General features: G+C 48.1%; 2 protein-coding genes across 11 annotated transcripts in view; one reads left to right on the top strand and one right to left on the bottom strand.

Moving 5' to 3' along the window:
- The window catches only part of KCTD10 (potassium channel tetramerization domain containing 10), a 34356-nt gene extending 24347 nt beyond the window's left edge, over window positions 1-10009 (top strand). For 2 of the 5 annotated variants that reach the window (XM_082667332.1, XM_082667333.1), the window contains exon 7: window positions 6298-9081. In XM_082667332.1, the coding sequence (XP_082523458.1) occupies window positions 6298-6522 (225 nt within the window). In that variant the 3' untranslated portion in view covers window positions 6523-9081. The other 3 variants (XR_014297505.1, XR_014297504.1, XR_014297506.1) reach the window with 3 other exon arrangements.
- Window positions 9677-24424, bottom strand: part of MYO1H (myosin IH) — a 141376-nt gene continuing 126628 nt past the window's right edge. For 4 of the 6 annotated variants that reach the window (XM_082667330.1, XM_082667326.1, XM_082667327.1 and 1 more), the window contains 12 exons: window positions 21622-21735; window positions 18986-19062; window positions 17429-17497; window positions 15916-16000; window positions 15072-15231; window positions 14353-14436; window positions 13480-13573; window positions 13221-13276; window positions 12232-12367; window positions 11793-11863; window positions 11559-11656; window positions 10212-10954 (listed from right to left, as the gene is read on the bottom strand). In XM_082667330.1, coding sequence (XP_082523456.1) covers window positions 10807-10954; window positions 11559-11656; window positions 11793-11863; window positions 12232-12367; window positions 13221-13276; window positions 13480-13573; window positions 14353-14436; window positions 15072-15231; window positions 15916-16000; window positions 17429-17497; window positions 18986-19062; window positions 21622-21735 — 1192 coding nt within the window. In that variant the 3' untranslated portion in view covers window positions 10212-10806. Of the gene's footprint in view, window positions 9814-10211; window positions 10955-11558; window positions 11657-11792; window positions 11864-12231; window positions 12368-13220; window positions 13277-13479; window positions 13574-14352; window positions 14437-15071; window positions 15232-15915; window positions 16001-17428; window positions 17498-18985; window positions 19063-21621; window positions 21736-24424 lie in introns of those variants that run through there. The other 2 variants (XM_082667328.1, XR_014297503.1) reach the window with 2 other exon arrangements.

Genomic DNA, 24424 nt, shown 5'->3' on the forward strand with positions numbered 1-24424 from the left:
ATTTCCCCTCTGATCTTTATTATTTCCTTCCTTCTGGTGACTAGGTTTTGTTTTTTCTTCTTTTTCTAATTCTTTTAAGTGGTAGATTAGGTTGTTTATTTGAGATTTTTCTCATTTTTTTTGAGGAAGGCCTGTATCTCTATGAAGTCCCCTATAAGAACTGCTTTTGCTGCATCCCATAGATTTTGTATGGTTGTGTTTTCATTGTCACTTGTCTCAAGGTATTTTTTAATTTCCTCTTTGATTTCATCATTGACCCATTGGTTTTTTAGTAGCATGTTGTTTAGTCTCCATGTAATTTTTTTTCTCATTTCTTTTTCTGTGGCTAATTTCTAGTTTCATGCTGTTGTGTCAGAAAAGATGCTTGAGATAATTTCTGTACTCCTAAATTTGTTGAGGCTTGTTTTGTGCCCTAGTATGTGGGTCAATCCTAGAGAATGTTCCATGTGCACTTGAAAAGAATGTGTATTCTGGTTTTTTGGGATGTAATGTCATGAAAATATCAATTAAGTCTAACTGTTCTATTGTATCATTTAGTATTTCTGTTGCCTTATTGAGTCTCTGTCTGGAAGATCTGTCCACTGATGTGAGTGGGATGGTAAAGTCTCCTACTGTTGGGTTGGCCAAAAAGTTCATTCAGGTTTTCCCGAACGAACTTTTTGGCCAACCCAATATTCCTATCAATTTTCTCCCTTTATATGTCTGTTAGTATTTGTTTTATGTATTTGGGTGCTCTTATATTAGGGGTATATATGTTGATGAGTATGAAATCCTTTTCTTGTATTGATCCTTTTATCATTATATAGTGTCCTTCTTTATCTTTCTTTATGGCTTTGGTTTAAAGTCTGGTTTTTTTGTTGTTGTTTGTTTGTTTGTTTGTTTTGTGGCACACGGGCCTCTCACTGTTGTGGCCTCTCCCGTTGTGGAGCACAGGCTCCGGACGCGCAGGCTCAGCGGCCATGGCTCACGGGCCCAGCCTCTCTGCGGCATGTGGGATCTTCCCAGACCGGGGCATGAACCCGTGTCCCCTGTATCAGCAGGCGGACTCTCAACCACTGTGCCACCAGGGAAGCCCTGTTTTGTCTGATATTAGTGTTGCGACCCACACTTTCTTGTCACTTCCGTTTGCATGAAATATCTTTTTCCATCTCTTCACTTTCAGTCTGTGTGTGTCCTTTGCCCTGAAGTGGATCTCTTGTAGGCAGCGTATTGTAGGTTCATTTTTTTTTTTTTTTTTTTTCTGTACGTGGGCCTCTCACTGTTGTGGCCTCTCCCGTTGCGGAGCACAGGCTCCGGACGCGCAGGCTCAGTGTCCATGGCTCACAGGCCTAGCCGCTCCACAGCATGTGGGATCTTCCCGGACCGGGGCACAGACCCATGTCCCCTGCATTGGCAGGCAGACTCTCAACCGCTGCGCCACCAGGGAAGCCCTGGCTCTTGTTTTTTTAATCCAATCTGCCACTCTGTGTCTTTTGACTGGAGCGTTTAGTCGATTGACATTTAGGGTAATTATTGATAGATATGTATTTATTGCCATTTTAAACCTTGTTTTCCTGTTGTTTTATATTCTTTGTCCCTTTTTCTTTTTGTTTTTCCTTTTGTGGCTTGATGATATTCTTTTGCATTATACTTATGTTCTTTTCATTTTTTGTGAATCTATTGTATGTTTTTGATTTGTGGTCACCCTGTTTTTCAAGTATGTTAAGCCCTTCCTATATATATTTGCCTTAGACTGGTGGTCATATAGGCTCAAACACATTCTAGGGGGAAAAAAATCTACATTGTCTTACTCTCCTCCCCAACATTTTATGATTTTGATGTCCTCTTTTACATCTTCATGTTCATCCTTTTGCTGTTCATTGTGGTTATCATCACTTTCACAGAAAATACTTTTTCTTTTTTTTCGGTACGGGGGCCTCACTGCTGTGGCCTCTCCCGTTGCGGAGCACAGGCTCCAGACGTGCAGGCTCAGCGGCCATGGCTCATGGGCCCAGCCACTCTGCGGCATGTGGGATCCTCCCAGACTGGGCCACGAACCCATGTCCCCTGCATTGGCAGGTGGACTCTCAACCACTGCACCACCAGGGAATCCCGAAAATATTTTGATTTTGATTTTTTTTTTTTTTTTTTGGCTGTGTTGAGTCTTTGTTGCTGCTCACAGGCTTTCTCTAGTTGTGGCGATTGGGGGTTACTCTTTGTTGTGGTGTGCGGGTTTCTCATTGCGGTGGCTTCTCGTTGTGGAGCATGGGCTCTAGGCGTGGGGGCATCAGTAGTTGTGGCACGTGGGCTCAGTAGTTATGGCTCACAAGCTCTAGAGCACAGGCTCAGTATTTGTGGCGCATGGGCTTAGTTCTCCGTGGCATGTGGGATCTTCCCGGGCCAGGGCTCAAACCCGTGTCCCCTGCATTGGCAGGCGGATTCTCAACCACTGTGCCACCGGGGAAGCCCTCTACTGGCTTTTTTAAGTGATTTATTTTCCAATTGTGATTTTCTCTTTCCTATAGATTTTTACTTCTTTTCTATTTAGAGAAGACCTTTCAATATTTCCTTTAGGATAGGTTTAGTATTGCTATGTTCTTCTATTTTTTCTTGTCTGAGAAATTCTTTCTCCTTCTATACTAAGTGATAGTCTTACTGCGTAGAGTATCTTAGGTTGCAGATTTTTTCCCTTTTAGGACTTTGAATTTATCTTGCCACTCCCTTCTGGCCTGCAATGTTTCCGTAGAGAAATCAGCTGATAGTCTTATTGGGGGGGGGGGTTCCCTTGTAATTAACTCTGTTTTCCTCTTGCTGCCTTTAGAATCCTCTCTTTAACTTTTGCCATTTTTATTATAATACGTCTTGGTGTAGGTCTTTTTGGGTTTATCTTGTTTGGGACCCTTGAGCTTCCGGTACCTGGGTATGTTTCTTTCTTTAGGTTTGGGAAGTTTTCAGCCATAATTTCTTCAAATACATTTTTGATCCCCTTTACTCTTTCTTTCCCTTCTGGAGTCCCTATTCTGCATAGGTTGGCACACTTTATATTATCCCACAGGTCTCTTAGCTTGCTTTCGGTTTTTTTCATTTGGCTTTCTATCTGCTCTCCTGATTGGGTGATTTCCATTATTTTATCTTCCAGATCACTTATTCATTTGCATTATTCATTCTGCTGTTCATTGCCTTTAGCTCAGCTTTCGTCTCTGCAAATGAGTTTTCTAATTTTTTTTGGTTCCTCTTTATAGCTCTACTTCCTTTTTACAGTACTCTGCGTTTCTTTCAATAGCCTTTCTTAATTCCTTTGGTATTTTCATTATTTTCTTTTTGAAATCAGTGCCTATTAGACTGAAGGGGTCTGTTTCACTCTTTGTTCCTTCAGGGGTCCTTTATCTGGGAGTAGTTCTTCTGCTTCTTCATTTTACATATTTCTCTTTTGAGTTTAGGAAAAACAGTTGTCTGCTGTGGTCTTGGAGGGCTGTTTATATGTGGGGTCATCCCTGTGTAGCTTTTGTGAGTTTAATATATTTGGTGTGAGGGCAGTTTTTAGTATGGATGCCCGTGGCCTTTTTCTTCAGCGTGTGCTGGTCGTTATCCCCTTGACGGGGGTGTGCAGATGCAGTGGCTGATGCCCAGTCCTGGGTTCTTGGTGGCGGCGGGCAGCTCAGGCACCCCCAGAGCACACGATGGGCATGATGGCATCTCACAGCCACTCCTGGAGTTTGGGCAGGCAGTGGTGGGGGCCCTGCAACCACTCCTTGGGTCCAGGAGGGAGGTGATGGTAGCCTGAAACCACTCCTGGTGTCGGTGGGGGGGGGGGGGCGCTGCGACGGCTCCTGGAGCCCATGCAGGTAGTGTCCTGCCCTCTGCAAGCGCACGCACAGAGAAAAAGGCTACAATGCAGATCCCACCCCTCCCCTCATGCACCCCCCAAACAATGGCGACTGGCCTCTAAGGTGACCCAGGCTTCCCCTGCATACACCCCCAGCTGTGGTCACACTGGATTCCAGCCCCCCGGTCCATCTGCACAAAATGCCAACCCCAGTCCTCTCCCCAGTTTTGATCTCTGAAGCCCGAGTTCCAGCACCCAGCCCCCGCCAGCACTGGCAGACTCGTGTGTCAGGCTGGGGAGTGCAGGGTGGCAGCACTGACTGACTGACTGTGCAGTCTTCCGTCTGCTTTGGCTGACGCAAACCAGCTGCTGTTATCTCCTCTGAGGCTCAAGCTCTCCTGTCCCGGCCCGTCTCCCCGCTGGTGAGGGGGCTTCCCAGGGTGCGGGAACCTTTCCTCTTTTTCACAGCTCCTTCCCAGTGACACAGGTCCTGTCCCAATTCCTTTCTCACTTTCTTTTCTTTTCCATTTCCTTTTTTCTTTCTTCCTACCTGGTTTCGTGGAGATTTTCTTGCCCTTTCAGCAGTCTGAGGTCTTCTGCCAGTGTTCAGTAGATATTCTGTGAGAATCATTCCACATGTAGATATATTTTTGCTGTATTTGTGGGGGAAGGTAAGGTTTTTTTTTTTTTTTTTAAATCATCCCATACACTGTGTCATTTCCTTTTCAACCTATCTGGGGAAATCTGATGACCAGGGACACATGCAGCAGGTCATGCCTCTAGTCACCTTCATACAGATCTGTAGGTCACCTGCTCAGGTTATTATCCTTACTGCAGTCCCAGGAGCCCACAGCTCTGTGATGCTAGAGCAGCCTCAAAGGCAAAATGCACATGAGAGAAAATCAGACCACAAAGTAGAAACCAGAGTTAAAAATCTTTTTTTAACTTTTTTCTTTTTTTTAAAAGGGTACATGTTTTTTTTGTTTGTTTATTTTTGGCTGCATTGAGTCTTTGTTGCTGCGTTCAGGCTTTCTTTAGTTGCAGCAAGCAGGGGCTACTCTTCGTTGCAGTGCGCGGGCTTCTCATTGTGGTGGCTTCTCTTGTTGTGGAGCATGGGCTCTAGGCACGCGGGCTTCAGTAGTTGTGGCATGCGGGCTCAGTAGTTATGGCTTGTGGGCTTAGTTGCTCCATGGCATGTGAGATCTTCCCGGACCAGGGATTGAACCCGTGTCCCCTACATTGGCAGGTGGATTCTCAAGCACTGTGCCACCAGGGAAGCCCTTTTTTTTTTTTTAACTTCTTAGAACATCTGGTTCATTAGTATTTAGAATGTATCCTAAAAGGTATGTATTGTTGTAAGGTAGCCAGGAAGGGAAAAACACTTTCTTTTTTTTCCTTTCAAAGATAGTGGGGGAACCAGAATTATTCACTTTTCCTCCTACGTTAACAAGACGTGCCTCTTTTCTTTAGGGCTGTGAATTCCACCTGTAACTAGGCTCTCCATTTTGTCATAGTTTGGTTTTTTATATACATGGATTGCCTCTGCCCTTGGATATTCAAAAGCTAATCGTCATATTGATTAAACTTTAAAATAGTGATTTTACGTTTTTAGAGCTTAACAGCGAGCAAAGGCACTGAGAGACCTCGTGGTCGGATCCCCACTGTGTATAGATTCCTGGACGGGTTCCAGAGTGAGCCTGTGCTCATGTTCGTGCAGCTGGTTAGTGGTGGAGCCGGGCTGGAGGCCAGAGCCCCTCTCCTGGCTCCCTTCGCTCTGCCTCTTGTCCCTCAGGGCTCCTTCCTTTTTCCAGGGAGTTGGTGTTGGGATGACTGCCCCTTCAGGGACAGTTTCCTCTCCTTCTATCCCACACTTCCGGGACCTGTGCTTTCGAGCTGACACTCATGGTTCGTTGTCTCCTGTAACCGCACAGATGTTCCACTTGGGTTTTTGCATAATCGGTATCTTCCCTGGCAGAACATTTGAAGTGCTTTACCAGTTCTTACTGATTGCCTGGGACCCACCTCTAGTTCACGGCACCTGACCCCGAAGGGCAGTAAGTGCATGCAGCGCTTTACTGAGTGGGAGGGATTGTGTCCATTTTATGAGGGTCCCCAGCTGGTGCCTGTTCAGAAAGGATGCTGCTTTAAGGTGTGGAATGCCTCGTGTACAAGGGTGCAGCCCTGATTGTTAGAAGTAACACATTGGGAATGATGTAAATGTCCAAAGGAAGGCAAACTTCCAAAGGGGGCAGAGAGGGCAGGGAGATCTGTTTCACTGTATCCCTTTTGTCTCTTGTGAATGTAGCGCCATGTGTAAGTGTTGCGTATTGACAATAAAAACTGCTTTAAACATAATAACGATGGTCTTACGGAGTCGTAGGGGCCTGGTGTAGACAGATGGCCCTGCTCATAAGTCCTGGGTGGTGGCGGAGCTGGTGGGGTGGGGGGTTTGAGAGGCTAATGTACCTGCCTTGTGTTTTGTGGCGCTACAGGTGGAGTTCCCTGAAGCCCGGATCTATGAGGAGACCCTGAATATTTTGCTGTATGAGGCCCAGGATGGCCGGGGACCCGACAACGCACTCCTGGAGGCCACGGGTGGGGCGGCCGGACGCTCCCACCACCTGGACGAGGACGAGGAGCGGGAGCGGGAGCGGATCGAGCGCGTGCGGCGGATCCACATCAAGCGCCCGGACGACCGGGCCCATCTCCACCAGTGAGCGGGCAGGGGCCCCGCCTGCACCCCGCCCGCCCTGCTCCTCCCCGCTGTGCACTCAGATTCCCCGAGAGCTCCCGGGCCTCCCGCTGCCCCCGCGTCCGGAGAGACTGCATAAAAAGCCAGATGACGATTTTGGTATTTCTCGACCAGGTGAATGGATTGTCTTTACCCAGGTGAACACACCCCTGCCAGTGAACAAGCTGGGTCCAAGGTCTCTGCTTTCCTGAGAATCCGAGAAGCACTGGAGCCAGGCTTTCCTGGTTCTGGAGGAAGAGGATGAGTGGGTGTGGTGTGTGTGTGAGAACTTGTCTGCGGTATTTATTTCTGTGGGTGTTGACTGCCTCTTTGAGCTTCTTGGGCCGCCTTTCCTCCACGGTTCAGTTTGTCAACTCCGAAACGGGTCCTGTAGTCGGTGTCTGCGAGCTCAGTGTTTCCTAACTCCGCCCCAGCACCCTGGCCCCATTCCCGTGCCCGGCACAGGCTCCACGGCTTTGCGAACAGCCCGTCCCGCCTCGGGCATCGATCCTGGAGCTTGTTGGTGAAGGACCACAGCTCTTAGCAGTGGAGATACCACCTGGGGGTTCCTGCCTCTCAGCCGCTGTTCCTAGTGTGGCTCTGGATGCCCAGCTCCGTTGAAGGGGCAGGCCTGTTGCCCCTTCTGCTGATCTGTGGTCTGGTGCTTGTTGGGACCCTGCAGGGCCTGGCTGAGAGCAGAGCTGCCCCTTCCTCTGCCCTCCTTGTTGACCCACTCCATTCCGGGAAGGCTGCCTGGCCTGCTTATGGGCACAGCGTACAAACCACTGCCCGGTGGGTTCCATTCCTTCCTCTTTGGCCTTATGCCCCGTTAAGCGGGGCTTACTGCCCCCAGCGGATGCCCTGCCCTTTGCTTAGAAGAAATTAAACATGGCCCCAGACTCTTTTCTGGCGTCCAGACAGGACCACTGCTCACACCAGCAGCCTCAGGACGGTTCACCTGCTGTCAACGCAGCCGTCGCCTGGAGATCCCTTCCTGTCTCTGATCCTTACACGGTGTGGAGTGGCCATCGGTGAGCAGACGGAGAGGACGTGCAGATCCTTTTGGGTCCGGTCAGTGTGCATGTTCATGTTTGTTTAAGGGACGTGTGCGATTGTGGATGAGGATGTGTGCCCATGGCGCCTGGGTGGCCCGCGCTGGAGCCCTGCTGTCTGCACGGCGCTCGTGTGGGACGGACGTTCTCGGTTACCTACCTCCCCGTCTCCGCGCCCGCCCGTGACGCACAGAGGGAGTGGTGACAAATGTGGGTGGTTGAGACTAGGCTGGTAGAGTAGTTCCAAGGAGATTCGGATGTGTGTAAGGTATGGATGGGTTTTGTCTGCTATTCAAGGGAAACATTACCATTTTATACCAAAGGTATTAACACGGGCAGCCTTTGATACAGTGCATTCGAACAAAACGAGTTTATATTTTGAAATGGTTTTTACAGCTTAGACTTTGTACACCCTGCCCTACTTGTGACAGTTGTATGCCTTTATTTTGTATCCAGCAGCAAAGCCTACAATAAAACTTTAAAACAATCATGACCCAACCTAAAAATCATGTATCGGGTAGATGCTTTTTAAACTGTTGTGTGGGAAACTTTCATATTAGGCCATTTGGATTTTATTAAGTGCTAAGGATGGGAGGGGAGGGGGCTTAAATAATGTTTTGTAAATATTTTATACTGTTTAAGTTTTAAACACCAACCCTGCTGTTTGGGTTGAACTTTTTTAGAAAGTTAAAGTGAATGTCAGTTCTGATGTTTTCTATAGGAATGGAAAAGCCATCATGTAAGTTCTGTTTTTCAAATGTTTACGTGAAGAGTAACTAACTTTGTGGAACAGTCTGATTAGTTGGGGCTTCTACACCTTATGACCAAATGTTTCTGGCCGTCTCTCTACTTTCACATTTCCTTCAACTTTGCACTTGTAGTTTGGAGTCTTTGCTTCCCTGGGATATGAACAAGTTCATGAAACATTCCATGGTGAGTGATACTGTTAGTTGCATACAGCTGTGAGCTGACAATGACAAAGTGTTGGCTAGTCCAGGCTCTGTTATCAAACATATTCTACAAAGAAGTGATTTCTTATGTGAGCACTAAGGGCAACAAAAGTCAATATTTGTATTTAAGAACCATCCAAGTAAAAACAAACACTGGCCTAAGATTTGGTGAAGAGCTAAGTTTTATTACACTGTAATAACTTACAATGGAAAAAGCAGAACAGCTTTGGGTCCCTCGTAATGAGGCTTTTTTTCAAATAAGTCATCTGATTGTGGTGACTGGGGACCTTGCCTCTCCATCGTCCTCCTGTAGTAGCTTAGCAGGGCGGTCGCTGTGCAGGTACCCTGGCCCTCCCTCTGGAATGTGTGTTTTCTAGGGCTCCACCCAGGGTCACTGTAACACGTGTGTGTCACTAACCTTTCTGTCTCTTTGTGCCATGGAAAAAAACGCTATGAGCTTCAGAAGTAGTCACTGTGTGTTGTACAAGCATCTGTGGACATATGTAAAATAAAAGTTATATAACGCTTCTACTTAAATCTGTTTTTCTGGGTCTTTTCAGAAATGCCCAGCACAGTCCAGCCACTGAACTGAAGTGCAGTTCACAGGAAAGAGAGCAGAGATCCCACCTTCTACTTCACCACCTAAAGGTTGCTGCTCAGGGTGGAAAAGATGAGTCATTTTTCCGTAGTGTTTGAACTCACTCAAACACTGGACGGAAGCCTTGGGTGGAAATGCTGCTGGGCTTGTGAAACAGCGGTCGGCTGCTGTTGCCTCCGACTGCAGGTTTGGGGTGGGGAGAGCTACACCTCACCACGTGGAGCCTAAAGCCGTGCAGGCACTGGGTATGTTTCTGAGTTCCATTTATTGAAAGCAAAATTCAGATTTTGCAGCTTTATGCTCTCAGACTACGTGTAATACTTCATTGTGCCCCAGGGGCAGCATGACAAAGAGAATCTGTCATCCCCCCATACTGACATGTTCAAGTGCTCGTCAAGTGTAGGTCCTATTGGGGATGTTTAAAATCACCCCCTTGGGTGACTTGAGGTTGGCTCCCTAAAGAGAACATGTAGTGCGACAGAACACCTGAGGGTTTGGCCTTTGGCATAAGATGCCACTCTGCTTCTTCAGGGACGATCCTTTTCCTAGAGCTGCTGGAACCTTTGCTTGAAGGTGTCGCTAACTGGACCAAATTCGAGCTTTCCTCAGTTGCAGCAGAAACGGCGATGGGAGAGATCACACGTCATCCTCCATCAGGACTTCCTGCGGACCGACACCTGGGGAAGGTACACGCTGAGGTTCAGAGGTCTCCCCTCTCACTCAGGAGGAGGCAGTGAGCGGTGCAGCCGCCTGCATGGTTGAGGGGGACGTGGACAAGCTGCGAGCAGCCAAGCCCCGTCACCCACACCGTCTCCTGCCCCACCTCCCGTGAGACAAGCCACATCCAGAAATGGGCTCACTGAGGCCTCAGCCAGCCAGGGAGGAATGGGGGTAAGTTTTAAGACAGCATGTAAACTGAAAAGTCACCTTATACTTTACATTAAAAATCATGCTTCAGTATTTTAACTTGTCCCCAAAGGAGTTACCTGTTTTCAGGGGCAATTATGTGTCTTTGTCCACAAAACAATTTCATCGTTAAATGTGTATGAGACAGTCCATGTTAGACCATTTTTTAGTTTGTATATATATACCAAGTATTCATAATTTGCTACAAACCATGTTTTAAAGATTCAGCCCCCTCAGCTTTCAGTTTGTCATTTGCCAGCAGAATTGGATCAGACTTGCTAGCGAGGGCAAAGCCCCGAGCACTCAGGCTTGACCTCTTAAGGTGCGCCTGGTTCCCAAACCTCTCCTCCTCAGTCCTGGGATCCTTGTTTTCCAGAGCCCAGGCCTCACCCCCAGCCAGTTACATCATGGTGTCGGGGAGCAGGTCGGGGGAGACACACACACTGGTATTTTTCGAAGCTCGTCGGGAGTTTCCCCCGTGGAGACTCACTTGAGAACCACGTGATAGGGCGTGAGGCCTTTGGCATCCAGTAAAGAGGGGCTTTGACATTTAATAGTGTGAAAAGTTTAATGTCAGCTTCCGGTTCACTGACAAATGTGAGTAAACTGTTCTCCTTTTCAGTCTGTGTTTGAATCTGCACCTCTAGTACCCATTCCTTCCTATTTTTCAATGCAGAATCAGGAACAGAGGGAGAAATAAACTAGACTATGATTCTGGTCAATCTACCGGAGGACTGAAATTGGCAGAATCTTAACCTATAGTCTTACTTAAAACTGCTTACACCTCCCCCTCCCCAGACACGGCCACTCACCACTGTTAACTGTCCGTTTTTATCTTTATAGATTTGTTCTTCTGGTCCGCTGTCAAAAACTATTGTGCCTTCTTTTCCAGGACTAATATAAAACTGTAAACTTAAAATACACAAAGTGATAAATTACTGGCATACTCTATTTTTTCCTTCAGCTGTGGGCCTGCAAAAGAAATTCACCTGTGACGCTTACTAGTTTCGAGATCAAATTCCTGTTTCATTACAGAGTTTTATTGTATATTTGAGTAATCGAAAGAAACCCGTTTCTGCAACTGGGAAAATGGCCACGCCTTCCTGTAGTTATTTTCAAATCGGTTTAGCACAGTTCTTCCACAGGCATCAACAGCAGAGGTGTGGCTGGCACCTGCTGTCGCCCGGGGTGGGTCCCCCTTTCACTGGGTGACAAATTCCCTTAGGACCATAAGCACCTCCTTTGAAAACTAGATGGTGAGACCACTGTTCATTCCCTTTGGTGAATAAGTGATCACTGACTTCATTTCTGTGGAGCCCAAGTCCTAGGGGGTGAGGAGGGAAGAAAGCTGGTGATCGGAGGGGGCAAGGGTACCCCCAACCCCTTGTGGGTAGGCAGTTCTTACTTTGCGGGGAGGGGCAGGCCTGGGTGAAACGATTAACATTTGCGTCTTCCTTGATCTGTTAATAGACACTTAACATTGAATGACTTCCTGAGTACAGACGAAACCACCTACCTTCCTTGAACAACATTTACAATGTTCTCCTTCTTAGCCAGCATGACGAGTTTGGTAACTGCCTCAAATATGTGTTCGCACTGTAAGACGGCATCCCCCTGCGGCAGAGAGGAGAGAACACGGCCGGTTCAGTGGTAGCGGCTTCACGGAAGAACATCACTGAGGCTTCACTGGGGGCAGCTAAAGATTTAGGCAGTGTTTCCCTCTGTTAGCAGCCCTGTGGCCGTAGGTTACCTTTTGCCTGTTGCCTTCTGGCGAAACGTGAATGACTAACATTCCGTCGCTGAAGCTGCTGGTAGAGACACCTTAGGACAGATCCAAAGTTAGAGGCCAAGAATTGGACAACTTGACATTAATACAGAAAAAAGGCATGCCTGGGGGGTCCCCAACCCCAGGCTTTTTCCCTCCTAGCTGGGCCAAGTGGGGTGGCCCTGCAATCAGCACCTGTGCTCGGAATAAAAAGCTGGTCCCTGTCAAAGGTGACTAGTGTCCGAGCCGGATGCCGGAGTGAGATGCCGTTGGCGTTTGTGCCAGAATAAGAGGCACAGCCCGGGCCGCCCTGGGTTTTGTGGGCATCTTCACTTAGGTCTTTCAATGAAAGGCTGCTGCATTGCTGGTGTGCCCGGGAGCTGAGTCAACCCAGTGAATTTTCTGAAGGTTGCCTGCTGCTTACCTTTGAGCGCAGGGTACTCTATTTTCTGCTTGATTTTGGCAAGTTCCACCACGTAAGCTGCTTTCTGAGTGAGAATGAGTTGCCTCTGCCGTGTCTTGAAGCCTTTCCTGTCGTATTTAATGACCGGGATACCGTACTGCAAGGAGGTGACCGTCACTACGAGGCGACGCTTGCTTCGCGGGGGAGGGCGGCAGCGTACCGGGTGCCTTGTTACTCGGCCTCTGGAAATGTTGCTTCGAGCACCCGAACGGAGAGGGGCTCAAACAGATCTTGCATAAATGAGTTTTCCCTGAACCCTGGCTCTCTGCCTGAAAGGCTGTGTGTGATTCCTGGCTCTGCCTATGACGTTGACCTTCTGAGGTATTCAAGGCCACAGCCACTTGCCTCACGGGGCTGCTCTGAAAGGTCAGCAGCGATGAAGACACTCTGCAGGCGTTAAGAGCCCTGACAGCCAGAGGGTGATCCAAACTAGTCACAGGTTTCTAGTCCCCAGGGACCAAAGTGACCAAGCAGCAACCGGAGGAAGTCACCAGCTGCCGCATGCCAGGCCGCAGCCTGTGCCCTTCACACCATCAACCCCTCCGTCCTCCCCATTCACAGAAGGATGGAGGCACCTAAGGCGTAAGTCACCTGCCCAGGATCACACAGCTCAGTTATGAAACCCACGTCGGCGCCCAGGCACACTGCTTCTAATAGGGGATGTTTAACGATTAAGTGTATGCCTGCATTTCGCTTAACTTCATAGAAAGCCACACACAGTTCCTGGGTGATGGGTGAGGGCCATAAGAACAGCCGCAGGTACCTAATAGTCACGTAACTGTGATCCCTACCATCTTAACACCCAGAGCATCACAGCTGAGAGCCCGGCCCACGCACACGCACCCCTGCCTTTTAATAGTGCTTCCAGACCCCCTTCACGTAGAAGACAGACCCTGTTCTCAGACCCCACGGGGGAATCCTGTCTCAGGCAAGGACACACATTTCCTTACCTGGATTTTCTCACTGCTGATGAGCTGAAGCACTTTGGGATTAATGTCTCCTTCATCTAAGGAAGCAACCAGAGCACAGCAAATCACTAAATACCACCCCTGTGCACAGGCCGCTGGCATCTGCTCGTTTTCTGTCCCTCTGTGACCAAGAGCTCAGCCTGGGAGCTAGCTGTCAGGAAATGCGGATCAAGCATCTTCCTTTGACTTTTTTTTTTTTTAAATAGGGGAAGTGAGCACATAGATGAAAAAAGGGACTTACCTATTCGGCTGTTGGCAAAGGGTTGATTTAAGCTTTCTGCATAGCCTTCTTTCTTTCCCCTGAATATTTCACTTGTAACCACCTTTTGCTGCATCTGGTAATACATAATTAGAAGTACAAAATGGTAGCCATGAGGCTTTTGGGGACCTAAAGTGGTCCACACTAGTGCTTGCTTTCCTGAATAAGTAAGGCTCCTCAAGGAGCCTTGTCATACTTCTTCTGCATAGGAGTCAGAACACACAGAAGTCAAACACATTTGGCTTTGGCCAAAATGCCTCAAAAATTCTACTGATTAGAGTCTGAAGTTGACACTTAGGCTTGTCTCTGCTTGCACGGACTTCCTGGAAGTGGAATTTTCAGAGTTGAGAGTTTCTTCTAGGTCAGAGATCCCAAACTGCAGCCCGTGGGCCAAATCCAGTCGTTTTTTTGGAGCGCAGCCATGCCATCCATTTACAGGTTGTCTCTGGCAGCTCGTGTGTACCAGGACAGAATAATTTCAACAGAGATGGTGTGGCCGGCAAAGCCTAGAATATTACCCTCTAGCTCTTTACAGAAAAAGTCTGCTGACCAGCAAATGAACATAAAGAGAACTACGCCACCAGCAGAGAAGGGGCCCTGCATGCTTTGCGGTTCAGAGGCCGTCTAGATGATGTTCCCATGGTAACAAAAGAGCGATGCTACTTTGAACAGCTGCCAGTTAACGAGGGCTCTGTGCTAAGTGGTCTCCATGCGTTTCATCCTCAAAGCATGTATGAGGCATGAGCCTTGTGTGACCCTGGCTTACAGGTGAGATGGTGGGTGAGGATTGCTGACAAGGGGCCAGCACCCACCCCTCCAGCATCTTGCCACCTGCCCGCAACGCCACGTCCCTACCAGGGCTTTCCTCTCGGCTGCGATCCCTCGGCAGTACTTCCGGACCAGGTTCCTCATGCACATTTTCCTGAGCAGATTCGATGCCTGCGTGGAGAACACTCTTCTTTTCCACCTGCCTCCTTCACCCGCCCCCGCTTTAGGCTTCAGCCGCCAAAACAGAAGCTTTGAAAGCACAGCTGAATTCAGTGTGAGGTAAAGGACAGCCTTAATATTTTCTAGTCAAAGAAAGCAGCTCATCTTCCAGTCTTGGGCTCACTGTTTGCCGCTGCTAAACTAGTGGTTCCTGATCTTGAATGAGTTTTGAGTCACCTGAGTTGCTGGCCAGGAGGTTCCTAGAGACGCTGATTCAATGGGCCCGGGTTGGGGCCCAGGAATCTTAGTCACCCCCACTCTGCGCTCCAGACACAGAGGGTCCCCAGAGCATCTACTGAGAAACACTGTTCTAGGCAACAGTCCCTAAACCCATCTGTAAATGTTACATCAAGGACAGAAAGCATTCAAGAGTGCTCTGTGTAAACAGACCTCCACGGGCTTTATAATTCTAGAGAGGATATACGAATTGCGAAGAGTTAAATCCCTTGGGCATCACTCTTGCAGGGAAGTGGTTTGTCTGCTGAGGCAGCCCTTTCAAGGCGAGGGGGGCGGCACCAAAAGATATACAAGTTAAGCTCCATCCGTGCCCACGCCATTTGCAACGTGAGTCCTGGAACAGTCCTTACATTTTCCAAGAGGCCAGGAGGCCTCAGCCAGCTGTCGTCCAAGACGTTCTCTGGGACGTGATACCGAAGATTCAAGATGTAATTCTTCCGCACGAACACGATGAACTCCTCATTGTCAGGACAGAGGGGCTTGTTGCGATGGATGAATCCCTTTATGAACCTAAGCGGGAGAGAGTTTTGTTAGTTTTCTATTTCTTCACTTCCCATTTCTTCACTGAAACTTGCGTTCTCTCCCCCACTGGTTTGATTTAATGGTGGCCAAAACGGTGGAGATTACTTTGTTCTCCAAGTAGGGCCACAGGCCAAATCTGGCCCAAAGATATGTTCTATTTCACCCACACCATTTTTTGTTTTCTTTTGAGTGACTTGAATTCATTGCCAACAACAACAACAACAAACTGGGAAGTATTACATGAAAGCCAGATTTCCAGCTTTCCTTGAAAAAAAAAGATCTGCCAACACTGGGCTGGCCGCAGTCTGCTAAAGTGGAGCAGTGACTGCCCCTCTTAGGTGGACTGAGCTTTCCAGTTTGCCACAGTCCCTACCCTACCTTATTGCCTTAGCCCAGCTCATGAGACTCGCTGTCCCTGCCTGGCCTCAGAAGGCATTCGACTTTGTGACTTTTGAACTAGGCTAAGAGAAACAACAAACGTTCTGAGTTGCGATCACTGTCAAATTAGGAAGCTCAGAAGAAGGAGAGGGAACAGAATTCCTAAGGGTTGACATCCTGCAGGGAAGATGACTTTTCTGCCCAGAGCCAAAACCTCCAAGTCCGTGACCACCCTCTGCAGCACAATAGCACTTAGAGACCTTTCCTCCCTACTGGACCCAACTGAGAACTTACTTTCTTATAATCTGCACAGCCCACTTTCTCCTTTTGGCCTCCTTCCGAGCCAGGGCTCCACGCCAGTGGGCTTCAAGTTTAATGGCTGAAAGAGTTCACTGCTGGCATTAGAAGGTGAGCACAATCACTTAAATACAAAAGCCTTTTCCAGAATTATTCATCCACTCCGCAAACACCTGGATGCCCAGCACCGCACTCCGCTAGCCCTCGAGATGGAAAGTGGGATGAGAGTCATCAGTCTCTACCCGGATGTGCCCAGACGGACAACTGAACCAGAGTGACAGAGGAGGAGAGGGTGCTGGGAAGCATCAAGGGAAGCTCCAAAATTACACAAGGGGCCAGTTTTCTGAGGTCTTTTTGAGGGACCAGAGTGGCACTTGACGGCACAGATTAGTCTTGCCACTGCATTTGCTTTGTCTCACCCCATGCTTAGTTTTAGTTGTCTACGTTAAAAAATGGGGATACATAAATTGGGATACACAAAAATTAGATTTCTGGCTTGTGTCCCAATTTTTAAATGCTTTTCAGATTGTTTTTCCAGTTAATTCAGATATTCAAAATGCTTTTCTTTTATTCCTCATGGCCACATTGTTACAAAAACAAACAACTGGAAACAACCCAAATGTCCATCAACGGAACAGCTCAATTGCGGTACGCTCATATAGCACACAGGGGTGAGCAAACTGCGGCCCTCGGGCTGGCCACCTGTGTCTGTACGTAAAGTTATTGCAACAGAAATTTCGCAGAAGAAAAATACAAACAGCATAATTTTATGGAGTTCAAAACATTCCAGCCTACAAGTATATTATTTAGTGATGCATCCATAGATGATAAAATTATTAAAAAAAAACAAGGAAATAAGGGAAAGTTCAGAAGAATAGTGTGTGTGTTGTGGGGGGATGCGGAGAAGTGATTGAGGAGGGACAAAGTGCAGGGGCTCCAAGTGCACTCATGGTGTTAGTTAATAAAAATAATAAAATTATTTTTTATTAATAAAAAATTATTCTTTAACATGCATGGACTTCCCTGGTGGCACAGTGGTTAAGAATCCACCTGCCAGTGGAAGGGACATGGGTTCGAGCCCTGGTCCAGGAAGATCCCACGTGCCACAGAGCAACTAAGCCCGTGCGCCGTAACTACTGAGCCTGCGCTCTAGAGCCCACGAGCCACAACTACTGAAGCCCGCATGCCTAGAGCCTGTGCTCTGCAACGAGAAGCCACCGCAATGAGAAGCCCGCGCACTGCAATGAAGACCCAACTCAGCCAAAAATAAATTAAAAAAAAAAACATGCACATGTTGTGGATCAAATAAAACATGTCTGTGTAACAAGTACAGGCTACATTGTTGAGTAAAAATGAGGCCCCAGAACCAGACCCCAAGAATGCCCGACACCAAGGTTTCAAGGCCAGGCAGGCGAAAAGGATGCTCAAAGGAACCTGTGCGTCTAGGTGCCATGTGGATGAGAGGGAAACTTGTCCACGGCAAACCTGAGAGGTCCTGTTCAGTTCTTACCTGCTTGTCTTTTTCTCACGTATGCTCTCCTTTCCAGGCAGCCTTTGTACATGGCTTGGATTCTCGCAACTTAAAAGAAAACAAAACTTTTGGTGAAATGGCTTTCAGTTGTGCAGCTTGGTAGGTGTGACCTTCGGAGGAGGTGTCGGCTGTGGCCCTAGGGGCACACAGGGTAGAGGTGACAGGAAGCCACGGGATATGACGGGATAGAAACGAGAGTGGGCGGGTTACGTTCAGCCTGAGTGCCAGAGCTGGCCAGTAACTGGGGCTCCCTTTCTTCCTCTTGCCTTCCCCCAGCTAAGGAACAGAACCACCATCTGGAGGGCTTGCTGGCCCCTGGTTCTAAGCATTGTATTTCATCCTCCCACCCAACCCTGCAAGGCAGGCAGGCAGGCATCAGCACATTTGACAAAGCAGATCACAGACCCAGCCGGTGAAGACCCTTGCCGGGTGCGAGGCAACCACGCGGCTATGAAGCAGGAGTGTGAACCCAGGGCTGTGGAACCACACACATGCCGTGTAGCTTCTCCATTCACTGTGTGCCCCCTGCACCCAGTGACTGGGGTCCCCCCACAGACCAGGCTCCTCGAGGGTCCCGCACACCAGCAGCATCACATCCCCTGGGAGCTGGGTAGAAATGTTAACCCAGGCCCCCGCATTCAGCACCTGCCCATGAACCTGATCCTGGGTGATCAGTGCCCGCTGCCGGAGGGGTCAAAAACAGACCACCAACAACAGTGGTTACGAGCCCAGGCCCTGAAGCCAGACAGACACACACTCAAACCCCCGCTCTGCTGCTGTTGGGCCTCAACTTCCCCACATGTAAAGTGGACGTGATAATACCACTCGTCCACAGGTTTGTTCCGAGAATACAATGAGATCATGAATACAGCAAGCACTGAGATTACTCAAGCAGAGCTGGTCTCAGCAGGCCAGGTGAGATCTCAGAGGGGAAGCCCCTACCCCCTGGTCGTTTTCATTTGTGATTTTTTGCGTTTTCCTCCCGTCTAAGTTTTCTTATTTACCATTCACAACAAACACCCTGGCTGTGGGCTTTGCAGCTACACCTTCCGACATCAGACACATACAAATGAAGTTTAAAAAAAACCCTTCATTTAAGGGGGATGGACTCCATGGGTTTAGGTCCTGGTGTGGCACGACAAAGTTGGATCCAAACTAAAAATGAGGCAGAACTGCAGTGTTTAAGTTTCCAGGTGCATCCGTGACAGCCCTCCAAACATAAGGGATAAATTCACCTGTGTCTTATAATCCTGTTGCCTTGTTCTGGGTTAAGGCATAAGTTCACCTGTATCTTATAATCCTGTTGCCTTGTTCTGGGTTAAGGCATAAGTTCACCTGTATCTCATAATCCTGTTGCCTTGTTCTGGGTTAAGGCATAAGTTCACCTGTATCTTATAATCCTGTTACCTTGTTCTGGGTTTCCAAAGTCAGTGCTTCTACCATTATATCAAACACTCATGTTTAAGATGTTTCCCAAGCTAAGCTTGTTCATATCACATTCTGTTAAAATCAGGGCAGGAAAAAAAAAAACCATACCTAATTGATGTTTACTAAATTCAAAGGCATCTTCAGTAGCAAACAGAGTTCTGGGGAAGCGAATGAATATTTTGGATCTAGAAATGAAAAAAATGTTTTCATTATTAACTGGTCGTCACCGTCTGTAGTGGATTCAATAGTGTCCTCCCCCCACCCCCAAAGTCACATCCACTTAGATCCTCAGAATGTGATTCTTATTTGGAAATACGGTCTTTGCAGATGTCATCAAGGTAAAGATTGAGATAAAATCACACTAAATCCAATGAGAGTGTTCTTATAAGAGAGAGGGAAAGACACACAGACGCAGGGGAGAAGGCCGTGTGACGACAGAGGCCGAGATTGGAGTGATGCCACAAGCCAAGGAATGTCAGGAGCCACTGGAAGCCGGAAGCAGCAAAGAAGGATCCTCCCAGAGAGACGTCAGAGGGAGCACGGCCCCGCCAACACCTGGATTTTGGCCTTCTGGCCTCCAGAAATGTGAGAAAATAAATTTCTGTTGTTTAAAGCCAACCAGTCTGTAGGTAATTCATTATGCAGCGCTAGGAAGTTAATTCACCTTCCTAACCCAAAGTGACTTCCCTGGGCTTTAAAAAGTGATGACAGAGAATATGGGTCTAAGTTTAGGAGAAGATCCCATCAGCCAGCAAAGGTAAATTATAAATATCGAGCTCCTATTGCCTGCCCTCAAGCCCCCCGGCCACCCACGCTTTGAGGGAAACTTCCCAGGCCAGCCACTGGGGACAGCAGAGCATCGTGCCACGTGAACCCATCAGAGGTTTTATACCGGGGGCAGATAACACCTCTGACCTCCATGACCCACCTCCCACTGGATGTGCTAAGCCCTATTCCTGAGAAATCTGGCTTGGAAAAGTAACTGCTCCTTGGAGCAGGGCCCAGAATAGAAGAATAAAGGATGGAACGGGGCCAGGGTGGTCATAGAGGGCCAGGTACAAGTTGGCAGGGAAAGCCCACTGACAGATTCAAAGGCAGCGATCCCTGACGCTGGAATCTCTGCGGCCTGGGAGTAGATCCTCTTCATGCGTGGGCCCTGTGCTTTGCAATCAAATGAACGCTGACCAAAACGTCTAAGAGAACAGATGAAAATTATCCTGGTTCACCCCACTGAGTCCTGCCTTGATGCTTTCAACGTGTACGCAAAGTCCTGCTCACGGACGACAGCTCTACAGTAATGATACCTAGAGTTCTAGAACACCACTTTCTGGGAGATGCTAGAGGAGCTTTCTCATCGCAGAAGTCCGAATATCCCCTCCGAGAAGTCATGCATACATTTTGAACAATGAAAGAATGTAGGCACAGAGAGATTAGGGGATTCGCGCTGACACCCTCCTCATTTTGTGCACAAAGAAGCTCATCCCAGTCTCCAGTGCAGGTTTAGAACCCGGGGCTCCTTTATACTTAATCCCCTCCAACAGGCAACTATGTAGCCTTTCTAACCACTTAGCGCTTGTGATACGGTGCTTTATAATAAGAAATACGTATTTGGTCTCTGTCCCGTTCCAGTGTCACAGCTCCCAAAACCCTTGTAATTTCCTAAGTGATTAGAGCAATGGGGCATCTTTCGCTATGATCTATCTTTTGGTTTTTGTTCCTGAAATAGCTTCAAAGTGATAAAGGGGAAATGGGTGTCTTTTTAAAAATTCTTTTCCATTATGGTTTATTATAGGATATGGAATATAGTTCCCTGTGCTATACGGTAGGACCATGTTGTTTATATTTATAGTAGTTTGTATCTGCTAATCCCAAATTCCTAATTTATCCCTCCCCACCCCCTTTCTCCGGGTGTCTTTTATTATTTATAACAAACCCCTTTCAACCGCACCACACCTGAGTTTATGCTAACAGCTGATGTTTGGAAAGCCCCTAGATAACCTAAGGATGGGAACTGGTTGCTAGGGAAACCAACCTTGAGATTAGAGGTTGGAACTTTCAGCCCCACTCCTGGGCGTGAGGTTGAATGAATGACCACTGGCCAATGAATTTATCAATCATGCCTATGCCTCTATAAAACCCCCAAAAGGCATGATTTGGAGATCTTCTGGGTGCACCTGGAGAGAGCATGGGACGTCCGCACCCCCTCCCACACACCTTGCCCTGTCTATCTCTTCTCTTTGGCTGTTCCCAAGTTATATCCTTTTGTAATAAACTGGTAATCCAGGAAGGAAAGTATTTTCCTGATTCTTTGAGCTACTCTAGAAAAATTAATCAAACTCAAGGAGGGGGTCATGGGGACCTCCAATTTATAGCTGATTGGTCAGAAACACAGGTGACAAACGGCACTTGTGATTGGTCTCTGAAGGGAGGATGGACAGTCTTGGGAGACTGAGCCCTTAACCCGCGGGATCTGACACCATCTCCAGGTAGACTGTCAGAAGTGAGTTTAATTGTAGGACACCCAGCTGGTGTTAGAAGTGTGATGGAGTGTTTTGAGTGTGAGGGAAGCGTTGAGAGTAGAGACACACAGGAGAGTTTTTTCTTTACAGAGATGCATTTAAATTGAGTGAATCCAAGTATCTGCTTAGAAATCTACGTAAACTCCTGAAGAATGGATCTCCAGGCTCAAGATGGATACAGATCGATTAGGAAAACATTTTGACCGCGATTTCCGGGACACTCACCTCCCTAACTTGTACTCCTCGGGTTTGTAGCCAATGTACTTGATCAGCCGCTCTACGCCCTCTGCTGGAGGCCCGTGCCAGTGCGGCCAGGTGTCTGGGCACAAGGACTTGTACCTAGGGAGGGGAGAGGCATGTTTAGGAAGCCGCAGACCTTACACTAACTAGCTCCCCTAGAGGTCAGCTTCACTCCGCTGGGCACGCCAGCCACTCAGAGTAATAGAGTAGACTCGTCACACCCACTTCCTAGAATTCAACGATATATACTCAGCAACAAAGAAGAAGAACTGTTTCAACAGGGTGGGAGGTTTGGCCTGTCTTCATAGAACAATGACCTCATCAGACACTCTACCCAAGAAACTCAATTCTGCTCCTAGGTGTATACGCAGGAGACATGAAAACATGTCCGCACAAAAGCTTATAGGTGAATATTCGGAGCATCATTATTTATAATTGACGAAAGGTGGAAACAACCCAAATGTCCATCAACAGACAAGGGAATGTATACACAAGTATGGTCCAGCACGGGAAGAAAAGGTATCATGCTTGATAAGGGACGAGGGATTTTTCAAGGGTAATTTTGGACCCAAGGTTGACTTAAGAACCTGATTTCAGTATAAAATGCAACTCCCTTCTAATATGTGGTCGCGATAAAGATAACCATGATGTCTGTAATATGATGAAAAAAGTGAATGCAGGATTCAGAAGTGCCTGTGGACTGAGGCTAGAAGTGATACAACTGGAGCCACTGGACTAGAACCGCACTGCTTGGGCTGGAGCCCAGCTCAGGAGCTGGACAAGTCGCTTCACCTCCTCACTTTGCAGCACCAACAATGAATGACAGGACCTTCCTTGTGGGGTCGTCACAAGGTTGAAATGAGATACCCCGTGGAAAGTATTTGGCACAGTCTGAGACTTCAAAACATGTTAGCTACGGTATTCCTGTTACGCTTCCTTCCCTTAATATCATTATATGGTTTGTGTTACTTTAAAATCAAATGTCAAACCGTTAAGAACATGTGTATTTTCCTGGAATTATACTTTGTGAGAAAATCCATTAAGGACATTGCAATGAACTGAATGTTTGTGCCCTCCCACCCCCAAGTTCATATGTTGAAGAATCCTAACCCCCGATATGACGGTATTAGGAGACGGGGCCTTTGGGAGGTGATTAGGTCAGGAGGGTGGATCCCTCATCCTTGGGATTTGTTCCCTTATAAAAGATACCCAGGAGAGCTCCCTTGCCTTCTTTCCACCACGTAAGGATGTGATGAGAAGAGAGCAGGGTGCGATCCAGAAGAGGGCTCTCACCAGAACCTGACCGTGCTTGGCTCCCTGATCTTGGATTTCCAGCCTCCAGAACTGTGAGAAATAAACTTGTTGTTTATAAGGCACCCAGTTTATGGTACTTTGTCATGGCAGCCTGAACTAAGACAGGCATTGAGGGTCACATGTTCTTCCCTGATTACTTCCCTCTGTTACTGCCACACACAAAGGTACAGACACGTGCCAACCCCAGGGAATGCAGAGCAACGCCAGGCCCTGCTCCCTCCTGTCTGGTCAGGCCCATCACGAGCACACACCATCCAAGCTGTCTAAACATGGGCTAAACAGACACAGAGGAGATGGGGAGATGCTTGAAACGCCTGCAGGGTAGAGGGACTCATAACTTCTGTCCTTTTTAACTCTGAGATGCAGTCGCTCCCTGATCAAGGGAGGCAGTGCCAGGGAGGGTGTGCACATTTGGACACCTCCAGCCCACTCCCACGGGCCTCTCCTGCCTTCCCCTGGGCCACTGTCCTGCAGCAATGCCAGCCTCCTAGCTGGTCCTCAAGCTGCCCAGTTCCCACCTCCAGGCTCTCCTGCCCAGACAGCTGCCTCCAAATATCCTCATGGCTCACTTCCTTACCTGGAGAGGCCCTCCTGGACCACGTTTTCCCCAACCCAGATTCATTTTCCTTCCATGAATGTACGCCCCACCTGACCTCCTATATCTCCTTGTTATCGCCAGTAGAAAGGGCACTCCATATGGGCAGGGGTGGGGTCTGTCTTGTTCACTGCTTTACCCAGCACCTTGGAAAATGCTGGTACAAAGCAGGGGCTCACTAGTATTTCTAGAAAGAATAAACAAGCCCGACAGCAGCAAAGTAGGAAAAAACGCAGGAAGACTGGAACGGCAGATGCCTGTGTGTTTTGGGGCCGGGGTGGCCAGTGGCTGCTGCCTCCGTCTTCAGATTCAGAAAAACGGATGAGATAAGGGTGAATGACAAGTCGCTGATGAACAAAACTGGTATGTCAAGGAGGTTCCCCCCACCTAACCCTAACCCACCACACACACACACACACACAAAAAGACTGGCAGATCCTCAAACAAACACTGAGTTATCATCTGACCCAGTAATCTACTCCTAGGTATGTGCCCAAAGAAATGAAAGCATATGATCACACTAAATTGCAAAATGCGAGGAATTGGATTGAAAATGTAACCTCACGCATGTGCTTTTTATAATTATGAAGTTGTACTTCAAAAGAAGCCTAATATTCACAAATGAACCTATCTACAAAACAGAAATAGGGCTTCCCTAGTGGCGCAGTGGTTGAGAGTCCGCCTGCCGATGCGGGGGACGCGGGTTCGTGCCCCGGTCCAGGAGGATCCCACATGCCGCGGAGCGGCTGGGCCCGTGAGCCATGGCCACTGAGCCTGCGCATCCAGAGCCTGTGCTCCGCGGCGGGAGAGGCCACAACAGTGAGGGGCCCGCGTACCGCGAAAAAAAACCAAACAGAAATAGACTCACAGACATAGAGA

Source organism: Grampus griseus (genome assembly GCF_964374135.1).
Source record: "Grampus griseus genome assembly, chromosome: 12".
NCBI lineage: Eukaryota > Metazoa > Chordata > Mammalia > Artiodactyla > Delphinidae > Grampus > Grampus griseus.